This window comes from Oncorhynchus tshawytscha, unplaced genomic scaffold (assembly GCF_018296145.1).
Source record: "Oncorhynchus tshawytscha isolate Ot180627B unplaced genomic scaffold, Otsh_v2.0 Un_contig_7337_pilon_pilon, whole genome shotgun sequence".
In the NCBI taxonomy this organism is placed as follows: domain Eukaryota; kingdom Metazoa; phylum Chordata; class Actinopteri; order Salmoniformes; family Salmonidae; genus Oncorhynchus; species Oncorhynchus tshawytscha.
The window spans coordinates 2271-13971 of record NW_024609064.1 but is presented as its reverse complement, the minus strand read 5'-3'; the positions used below and the strand labels follow the sequence as shown (position 1 = coordinate 13971).

General features: G+C 40.2%; 1 protein-coding gene across 1 annotated transcript; it reads right to left on the bottom strand.

Moving 5' to 3' along the window:
* Positions 1-775: 775 nt before the first annotated feature.
* LOC121844217 lies at positions 776-8650 on the bottom strand. The gene is made up of 7 exons (XM_042314094.1): positions 8201-8650; positions 6731-6853; positions 5578-5616; positions 5132-5164; positions 2580-2870; positions 2267-2308; positions 776-996 (listed from the first exon to the last, which is right to left on the bottom strand). The coding sequence occupies exons 1-7, from the start codon at positions 8328-8330 to the stop codon at positions 776-778; spliced, it is 879 nt and encodes a 292-aa protein (XP_042170028.1). The 5' UTR covers positions 8331-8650.
* Positions 8651-11701: the final 3051 nt, after the last annotated feature.

Genomic DNA, 11701 nt, shown 5'->3' with positions numbered 1-11701 from the left:
TTCACACAGGACACCGAATAGGACAGGAGAAGTACTCCAGATATAACAAACTGACCCCAGCCCCCGACACATAAACTACTGCAGCATAAATACTGGAGGGCTACTAAGGGCTGTACTAAGGGCTCTACTAAGGGCTGTATTCAGGCTGTATTAAGGGCTGTATCCAGGCTGTACTGCCTATATACCACACCACCTCAGGCCTTATTGCTGATTAAATTATACTTTAGGTCAGTGCCTGATCATATGTTTTCCAGCAGGCTGTAACATGAGTTGGTCTTTAAACCCATCCACAATGTGCTGCAGTCTGGTGTAACAGTCTAATCTCTAGACTTCATGGCGATGAGAGGTTTGAGTCCCATCTCAAACCACCCTCTGTCTATGCCCCAACTATCTGTCTCCATCTCTACCCGCTGTACCGTCCAAATGTAAATAAGGATGATTAAGGTGGTTGGAATTCCCATCTCCTTTAAAATAATAATTTAAAAACTCCATCGAGAGAGGGAGAGTCGTGTCTCTCGCTCTCTCACTCTTCTCTTTTCAAAATAAACTTTAATTAACCAGAACGTCCTAACCAACCCAGTACTGTCTTAGGTGGCATCAACAGCCTGTCTTCCCTCCTCTCTCTCCTGATCTCTCTAGAGCATCAACAGCCTGTCTTCCCTCCTCTCTCTCCTGGTCTTCTAGAGCATCAACATCCTGTCTTCCCTCCTCTCTCTCCTGGTCTTCTAGAGCATAAACAGCCTGTCTTCCTCCTCTCTCCTGATCTTCTAGAGCGTCAACAGCCTGTCTTCCCTCCTCTCTCTCCTGGAGCATCAACAGCCTGTCTTCCCTCCTCTCTCTCCTGGTCTTCTAGAGCATCAACAGCCTGTCTTCCCTCCTCTCTCTCCTGGTCTTCTAGAGCATAAACAGCCTGTCTTCCTCCTCTCTCCGTCTCTGATCCAGGACCCAGTAAAGGTTGCATCTCCATCATTTCAACTCTGTTACTCCCAGACTCATCTGTTGAAATAAAATATAGAAAGGATGATTCAGAAGGAAACATTCACAACATTCACACAGAATAACCTGACCAGTAATTACACATTAGACTCATAAAGCCTGAGGTCTTCTCTCCCTGAGGACAACAACATTAATAACCTGACCAGTAATTACACATTAGACTCATAAAGCCTGAGGTCTACTCTCCCTGAGGACAACAACATTAATAACCTGACCAGTAATTACACTTTAGACTCATAAAGCCTGAGGTCTTCTCTCCCTGAGGACAACAACATTAATAACCTGACAAGGACACATTAGACTCATAAAGCCTGAGGTCTACTCTCCCTGAGGGCAACAACATTAATAACCTGACCAGGACATATTAGACTCATAAAGCCTGAGGTCTTCTCTCCCTGAGGACAACAACATTAATAACCTGACCAGGACATATTAGACTCATAAAGCCTGAGGTCTACTCTCCCTGAGGGCAACAACATTAATAACCTCACCAGTAATTACACATTAGACTCATAAAGCCTGAGGTCTTATGTATAATAATTTAAATCATTCTGTGTGGCAAACAACATATTTCTTGAGGTGGGTGACATCAACTGGTAATATTTTCCTATCTCGGAGAGGTGTTGATATGTGACATTACTGTATGTTACAGGAATGTGGGACGGAGAGACAGACAGGCAGAGACAGACAGGCAGACAGACAGACACACAGGCAGGCAGGCAGAGACAGATAGACAGGCAGAGAGACAGACAGGCAGGCAGGCAGTAAGGAAGACAGGCAGGCAGGCAGTAAGGGAGACAGGTAGGCAGTAAGGAAGACAGGCAGGCAGTAAGGAAGACAGGCAGCCAGTAAGGAAGACAGGCAGGCAGTAAGGCAGACAGGCAGATACAGACAGACAGGCAGGCAGGCAGGCAGACAGACAGACAGGCAGGCAGTAAGGCAGGCAGGCAGTAAGGAAGACAGGCAGGCAGTAAGGAAGACAGGCAGGCAGTAAGGAAGACAGGCAGGCAGTAAGGAAGACAGGCAGGCAGTAAGGAAGACAGGCAGGCAGGCAGGCAGGCAGTAAGGAAGACAGGCAGACAGGCCGGCAGGCAGTAAGGAAGACAGGCAGGCAGTAAGGAAGACAGGCAGCAGGCAGGCAGTAAGGAAGACAGGCAGGCAGGCAGGCAGGCAGTAAGGAAGACAGGCAGACAGTAAGGAAGACAGACAGTAAGGAAGACAGGCAGTAAGGAAGACAGGCAGGCAGTAAGGAAGACAGGCAGAAACTTACCAGGTGGATCATCATCAACAACATTTGTTTTTGGAGATATACCTAAAAGACCAGAGTAAGTTAGAGAATACCAAGATCTCCAACTAAATCTGTTTCCTCTCTAAATTAATAACACCTTGGATTGACACAGTGAATAATGATAATACTGAATGGATTTATCTCACATCGGCTCAGCCCTGGTTTTAGCTGCTCAACCAGTAAAGACGGTAGTTTGTAGAAACGTTGAACTGAATTTGAAAACTTTGACAACATAAAACAATATTTTTCTCCCAGTGATCCTGTATATATCCAACATAGGTAGACAGGTGCTTACCCAGTTCTTCACCCAGTAGGTTTATGACTCGATCAGGTTCTGCTTTCAGTATGTCTAGGACTAAATCAGGTTCTTCTCTCATCAGACTCTTGTAAAAGGCTGATTTCACCTTTTCCCCGCCTGAATCTACGGCCGTGAACAGAAGCCTCATCTTCTCCACGCTGGTCCCAGCAGCACAGATATCAAAGTAATCCTGTTGTTGGATCATGGGCCTCAGGGCGTCTGCTAATGGCATCACCTTGGTAACATTGTCAACGAGCTTCGGCCTGCGCGCATCCAAAAACCCGACAACTGGTTAGAAAAGAGAAGAATATATTACATTTAGACCGAAACAAGGAGATTACGTCAGATTATGTCTCTGTATTTTCAGAAAAAAATTCTCCACTGCTTTTCCCCAAGTCCAAGTGTTGCTACAGTGTATCATTTTAATGTAGAATAAAAGATTAACTCTGCAGGAATTAATATTAAGGTTATACAACCATAGTTCATATTATATGAGAGGTTATAGACCTACAGTTCATATTATATGAGAGGTTATAGATCTACAGTTCATATTATATGAGAGGTTATAGATCTACAGTTCATATTATATGAGAGGTTATAGACCTACAGTTCATATTATATGAGAGGTTATAGACCTACAGTTCATATTATATGAGAGGTTATAGACCTACAGATCATATTATATGAGAGGTTATAGACCTACAGTTCATATTATATGAGAGGTTATAGACCTACAGTTCATATTATATGAGAGGTTATAGACCTACAGATCATATTATATGAGAGGTTATAGACCTACAGTCCATATTATATGAGAGGTTATAGACCTACAGAGGTTATAGATCTACAGTTCATATTATATGAGAGGTTATAGACCTACAGTTCATATTCAGACTACTGTTCTGGTCCTCTCTTCTATAACATTAGACTACTGTTCTGGTCCTCCCTTCTATAACATTAGACTACTGTTCTGGTCCTCTCTTCTATAACACTAGACTACTGTTCTGGTCCTCTCTTCTATAACACTAGACTACTGTTCTGGCTGGTCTCTTCTATAACAGACTACTGTTCTCTTCTATAACATTAGACTACTGTTCTGGCCCTTCATTATAACATTAGACTACTGTTCTGGCCTCTTCTATAACATTAGACTACTGTTCTGGTCCTCTCTTCTATAACATTAGACTACTGTTCTGGTCCTTCTATAACATTAGACTACTGTTCTGGTCCTTCTATAACATTAGACTACTGTTCTGGTCCTTCTATAACATTAGACTACTGTTCTGGTCCTTCTATAACATTAGACTACTGTTCTGGCCCTTCTATAACATTAGACTACTGTTCTGGTCCTCTCTTCTATAACAGACTACTGTTCTGGCCCTTCTATAACATTAGACTACTGTTCTGGCCTTTCTATAACATTAGACTACTGTTCTGGTCCTCTCTTCTATAACACTAGACTACTGTTCTGGTCCTCCCTTCTATAACATTAGACTACTGTTCTGGTCCTCTCTACTATAACAGACTACTGTTCTGGTTCTCTCTTCTATAACATTAGACTACTGTTCTGGTCCTCTCTTATATAACACTAGACTACTGTTCTGGTCCTCTCTACTATAACATTAGACTACTGTTCTGGTTCTCTCTTCTATAACATTAGACTACTGTTCTGGTCCTCTCTTCTATAACAGACTACTGTTCTGGTCCTCTCTTCTATAATGTTAGACGACTGTTCTGGTCCTCTCTTCTATAACATCAGACTACTGTTCTGGTCCTCTCTTCTATAACATTAGACTACTGTTCTGGTCCTCTCTTCTATAACATTAGACTACTGTTCTGGTCCTCTCTACTATAATGTTAGACTACTGTTCTGGTCCTCTTTCTATAACATCAGACTACTGTTCTGGTCCTCTCTTCTATAACATTAGACTACTTTTCTGGTTTCTCTTCTTTAACATTTATTTGGTCCTCTCTACTATAACAGACTACTGTTCTGGCCTTTCTATAACATTAGACTACTGTTCTGATGTCCTTCTATAACATTAGACTACTTTTCTGGTTTCTCTTTATTTATTTAACCCAGATATCCCTTTAAGACTCCCCCAGATGTCCCTTTAAACCCCCCAGATATCCCTTTAAGACCCCCCCAGATGTCCCTTTAAGACTCCCCAGATATCCCTTTAAGACCCCCCCAGATGTCCCTTTAAGACTCCCCCAGATATCCCTTTAAGACCCCCCAGATATCCCTTTAAGACTCCCCAGATATCCCTTTAAGACTCCCCAGATATCCCTTTAAGACTCCCCAGATATCCCTTTAAGACCCCCAGATATCCCTTTAAGACCCCCCAGATATCCCTTTAAGACTCCCCCAGATATCCCTTTAAGACTCCCCAGATATCCCCCCCCAGATATCCCTTTAAGACTCCCCAGATATCCCTTTACGACTCCCCCAGATATCCCTTTAAGACTCCCCCAGATATCCCTTTAAGACCCCCCAGATATCCCTTTAAACCCCCCAGATATCCCTTTAAGACCCCCCAGACACTTACCCTTCTCCTCTACATGCTGTCTAATGCTCTCCTCTGTAGATTGAGAGACAACAAATTAATATAAGAGATAGCATCATCATGAACTCCACACACACACACACACACACACACACACACACACACACACACACACACACACACAGAGATGTCCAAAATGAATGAATGTTGTGCATTAGATGACTTGACGCAGTCTCAGTGTGGATGAGCCTAGTAGGTGATTTATTGTTAACTTACATTTTAACGAAACAGTTTGTTATAAATCAGGGATTTGGATAAGCAGACCCTTGAGTCACTGCTGCCCCACCTTAATTAAAGTTGCCCATCCCTGCCCTAAATAGTATGTAGTATAATTAGTACACAGTATGTCCTCAATAGTATGTAGTAAATGTAGACTACATTTAAAATAGTATTTAAATCCAGGTCTGACACACACATTGCCCACCTACCTGTATCCAGCTTAGTCTGAAGATCTAGATTTTTTTTCACTGTAAATACAAAGAAAACAGAAATGAATAAACCAAATAAATAAGATGCTGTATCGACACTCATAAAAACACTGAACCAAGCATGAGAGCACCAGCTGTTCCGGATGACTGTGCGATCACGCTCTCTGTAACTGATGTGAGTAAGACCTTTAAACAGGTTAACATTCGCAAAGTCATGGGGCCAGACGTCAAGACTTTGTGATGGCCACTCCAATACCTTGACTTTGTTGTGCAGTTGCAAACCGTAGTCTGGCTTTTTTATGGCGGTTTTGGAGCAATGGCTTCATCCTTGCTGAGCGGACTTTCAGGTTTTGTCTATATAGAACTCGTTTTACTGTGGATATAGATACTTTTGTACCTGTTTCCTCCAGAATCTTCACAAGGTCCTTTGCTGTTGTTCTGGGATTGATTTTTTCCCAAGGATGAACCAGATTTGTGAAGGTCTACAATGTTTTTTCTGAGGCTGAGGTCTTTTGATTTTCCCACAATGTGTTGAAGGCTTTGACCTTTTGTTGTTGATTATGGTGATGTTATTCTTTATTAAAGGGCAGCTGCTACTGCTCTTAAACTGTTGGATGCCATCTCCCATAATGCCCTACGTTTTGTTACAGGTGACTGTTATGATACTCATCACTGCATTCTGTATCAAGAGGTTGGCTGGACTTCACCATGGCCCCATAGATCTCTGCATTCCTCCCTTTTTGTTTACAAGGTCCTAGTTCATAAACTTCTGTCTTATCTAACTTTGCAGTTGAAGTATAGACACTTGAGTTGGGTAACCCATTAATTCTTGAGGTTCCTAGGTTCTCCACGAGCAAATCTGCTTTTAGTTTTAGTTTCGTATTCCTAGAACAAAGCTCAAAATAAATGTTATCTTTAACTCTGCATTGTTGGAAAAGGACCATTTCAGTGTTAGTCTACACCTGTTGTTTACGAAGCATGTGACAAATAAAATGTTATTTGAAACAGTAGACCAGTACCTTAACACTTAAAATGACAGATAAATAGTAACAAATCAGTAATTAAAATGGCAGGACAAAGGAAACAAGCAAGTAAAATGGTACAAAACCAAGAAGTTGATCGTAACAATCACAGAGTTCAAGACAAAAACTACCTTCTTTCTTGAGTTTATGACGTTGTTTTCTGCGAAAGTACAACAGCACAACAACAGCTACAATGGCTGCTACAGCTGGTATTATTATACCAACAATCCACCACACGCTAGGAAACATATCGTCTGAAACAGAGAAGAACCATTATAACATTACACAACATAAAAACACATGCATATCTCCTGTATGACAGGTATAACCATTATAACACCTATATATCTACTGCATGACAGGTAGAACCCTTATAACACCTATATATCTACTGTATGACAGGTAGAACCATCATAACACCTGTATATCTACTGTATGACAGGTAGAACCATCATAACACCTATATCTACTGTATGACAGGTAGAACCATCATAACACCTATATATCTACTGTATGACAGGTAGAACCATCATAACACCTATATATCTACTGTATGACAGGTAGAACCATTATAACACCTGTATATCTACTGTATGACAGATAGAACCCTTATAACACATTATAACACCTATATATCTACTGTATGACAGGTAGAACCATTATAACACCTGTATATCTACTGTATGACAGATAGAACCATTATAACACCTATATATCTACTGTATAACAGGTAGAACCATTATAACACATTATAACACCTATATATCTACTGTATGACAGGTAGAACCATTATAACACCTGTATATCTACTGTATGACAGGTAGAACCATTATAACACCTATATATCTACTGTATGACAGGTAGAACCATTATAACACCTATATATCTACTGTATGACAGGTAGAACCCTTATAACACATTGCAATACCTATATATCTACTGTATGATAGGTAGAACCATTATAACACCTATATATCTACTGTATGACAGGTAGAACCATCATAACACCTATATATCTACTGTATGACAGGTAGAACCATCATAACACCTATATATCTACTGTATGACAGGTAGAACCATCATAACACCTATATATCTACTGTATGACAGGTAGAACCATTATAACACCTGTATATCTACTGTATGACAGATAGAACCCTTATAACACATTATAACACCTATATATCTACTGTATGACAGGTAGAACCATTATAACACCTATATATCTACTGTATGACAGGTAGAACCATTATAACACCTATATATCTACTGTATGACAGGTAGAACCCTTATAACACATTGCAATACCTATATATCTACTGTATGATAGGTAGAACCATTATAACACCTATATATCTACTGTATGACAGGTAGAACCATTATAACACCTATATATCTACTGTATGACAGGTAGAACCATTATAACACATTATAACACCTATATATCTACTGTATGACAGGGAGTAAATTATAATGTATAACATAATACAACTCAAAACAGCTTAGACCATCAAGGTCATCCTATTGGAAACCCGATCTTTTCCACTAGTCTATCTAAAGAAAAGGTCTCAGGTACGTGGGTTAACCAATGAAAACCTCACCTGGGACATGAATCTGTGTCTCCCTTGTCTGGTTGATCTGCGGCTGTACAACTCTACAGGTGAACCTGTTGTTGTCAGTGTTCCGGATGGTGACATATCGTCTCACGGTGTAGCGACCCTCAGGGTTCATCTCGGTCTCTGTTGAGTTGCTTGTCTCAGTGGGTTCAGTAGCAGAGAGGACGTTTCCATGACTGTCCAACCACTCAAGCTCAGGCTGTGGGTACCAGCCTCCGGAGTCACACTTCAGGACCACCCCCCAGTCTTTGGTTCCATTAATAGAGATCACTGGCTGAGATACAGCACCTACACAGATACAAGATAACACAGAGATCACTGGCTGAGATACAGCACCTACACAGATACCAGATAAAACAGAGATCACTGGCTGAGATACAGCACCTACAGATACAAGATAAAACAGAGATCACTGGCTGAGATACAGCACCTACACAGATACAAGATAAAACAGAGATCACTGGCTGTGATACAGCACCTACGATACAAGATAAACCAGAGATACAAGATAAACCAGAGATCACTGGCTGAGATACAGCACCTACACAGATACAAGATAAAACAGAGATTACTGGCTGAGATACAGCACCTACAGATACAAATGATAAAACAGAGATCACTGGCTGAGATACAGCACCTACAGATACAAGATAAAAACAGACACAATCATTTCCCCTTTCAGCATATAGAGCTATGATTGTACTCAGAAACCTCTGATCACTTGTTCACTCCAGTATTTATGATTTACCAACTATGAGTGGAATGGTTGTTTCTTCTTCAGTGTTGGAATGAAGCACTTGTAGTCTCCAGCATCAGAGAGGGTAACTCCGGTCAGTTTTAAAGAGACATTGCTGTTCTTCAGTTCTTCTTTAAACAGTGATGTGTTTGTATATAATGTTCAGGTCGTCTCTGGTATTGTTTCACGGTAAAGATGGACCCTTTGAGGTTTCTGGTCAGGTCTTGTATATCCACCATCATGTCGTTACGTTGTTCCTGGTATTGTTTGTAGTATAATGTTCAGGCCGTTGTTGGCTGGTATTGTTTGTGTATAATGTTCAGACAAGTTGAATCTGATTGTTTGGAGAAAAAAACAAAATGACACGGTGAATGAAATACTTGAATTTTCTCCTTATGTGCACCCTCTACTGACAAGAGTCTCAGCTACCGCTAGCATGCTAACGTTAGCTAATGTTTTTATAACTAACCTGGTATTGTTTGTCCCTCTCCTGTTCAGGTCGTTTTGGCTGGTATTGTTTGTATATAATGTTCAGGTTTCATTTTCCATTTGTTTTTGTCTTTGTTGGCTGGTATTGTTTGTATATAATGTTCAGGTCGTTAACCCTCTGTTGGCTGGTATTGTTTGTATATAATGTTCAGGTCGTTGTTGGCTGGTATTGTTTGTATATAATGTTCAGATCGTTCATTGTTTGTATATAATGTTCAGGTCGTTGTTGGCTGGTATTGTTTGTATATAATGTTCAGGTCGTTGTTGGCTGGTATTGTTTGTATATAATGTTCAGGTCGTTGTTGGCTGGTATTGTTTGTATATAATGTTCAGGTCGTTGTTGGCTGGTATTGTTTGTATATAATGTTCAGGTCGAATTGTTTGTGTATAATACTTGTTGGCTGGTATTGTTTGTATATTGGCTGGTTGGCTGGTGTTTGTATATAATGTTCAGGTCGTTACTTGTTGGCTGGTATTGTTTGTATATAATGTTCAGGTCGTTGTTGGCTGGTATTGTTTGTATATAATGTTCAGGTTGTTGGCTGGTATTGTTTGTATATAATGTTCAGGTCTGGTTGGCTGGTATTGTTTGTATATAATGTTCAGGTCGTTGTTGGCTGGTATTGTTTGTATATAATGTTCAGGTCGTTGTTGGCTGGTATTGTTTGTATATAATGTTCAGGTCGTTGTTGGCTGGTATTGTTTGTATATAATGTTCAGGTCGTTGTTGGCTGGTATTGTTTGTATATAATGTTCAGGTTACATTGTTTGTATATAATGTTCAGGTCGTTGTTGGCTGGTATTGTTTGTATATAATGTTCAGGTCGTTGTTGGCTGGTATTGTTTGTATATAATGTTCAGGTCGTTGTTGGCTGGTATTGTTGTATATAATGTTCAGGTCGTTACTTGTTGGCTGGTATTGTTTGTTTGTATAATGTTCAGGTCGTTGTTGGCTGGTATTGTTTGTATATAATGTTCAGGTCGTTGTTGGCTGGTATTGTTTGTATATAATGTTCAGGTCGTTGTTGGCTGGTATTGTTTGTATATAATGTTCAGGTCGTTGTTGGCTGGTATTGTTTGTATATAATGTTCAGGTCGTTGTTGGCTGGTATTGTTTGTATATAATGTTCAGGTCGTTGTTGGCTGGTATTGTTTGTATATAATGTTCAGGTCGTTGTTGGCTGGTATTGTTTGTATATAATGTTCAGGTCGTTGTTGGCTGGTATTGTTTGTGTATAATGTTCAGGTCGTTGTTGCTGGTATTGTTTGTTTAATGTCGTATAATGTTCAATGTCAGGTCGTTGTTGGCTGGTATTGTTTGTATATAATGTTCAGGTCGTTGTTGGCTGGTATTGTTTGTATATAATGTTCAGGTCGTTGTTGGCTGGTATTGTTTGTATATAATGTTCAGGTCGTTGTTGGCTGGTATTGTTTGTATATAATGTTCAGGTCGTTGTTGGCTGGTATTGTTTGTATATAATGTTCAGGTCGTTGTTGGCTGGTATTGTTTGTATATAATGTTCAGGCCTGATTCCATGCACCAGTTACCCACAGCCTGACGAAGATAGACCACAGCCTGACGTTTCCAATGGGAGTAAATTAATCATTGTGGGCAGAACAAGGAGGTGGGCAGAGCCAAAAATCGTGCTAGTGAGATCCTATTGGCTCCTTCTAGCATTTATTTGCATATTTTCGTGTGCGCATTAACTCAATTCGCCGTTGCACTCCTTATCAATTTTTAAAAATCTTTGGCAAAGGGTAAAGTCACAAAAAAAGTGTAAAGTCACAAAAAACTCTGATGTCGATAATGTCATATTTTAGGCTTCTAAGCTCCGATTTAACTAGCTATGTATCTCATCTGGTTTCGGCGTGAGAAAATGAGTGAAGTCCAAAAATTTCCACGAGAATTTATGCACTCGTGGATGTGGCACCTCAGAAATAAAAGAACGGGGATTAGGAGCCCCAAAGAAGAAAACAAACCGCTTCAGCAACAGGCTGGTTTCCACTTCGTTTAATGACTGTATGTGGTAGACAGTGTTTAATGACTGTATGTGGTAGACAGTGTTTAATGACTGTATGTGGTAGACAGTGTTTAATGACTGTATGTGGTAGACAGTGTTTAATGACTGTATGTGGTAGACAGTGTTTAATGACTGTATGTGGTAGACAGTGTTTAATGACTGTATGTGGTAGACAGTGTTTAATGACTGTATGTGGTAGACAGTGTTTAATGACTGTATGTGGTAGACAGTGTTTAATGA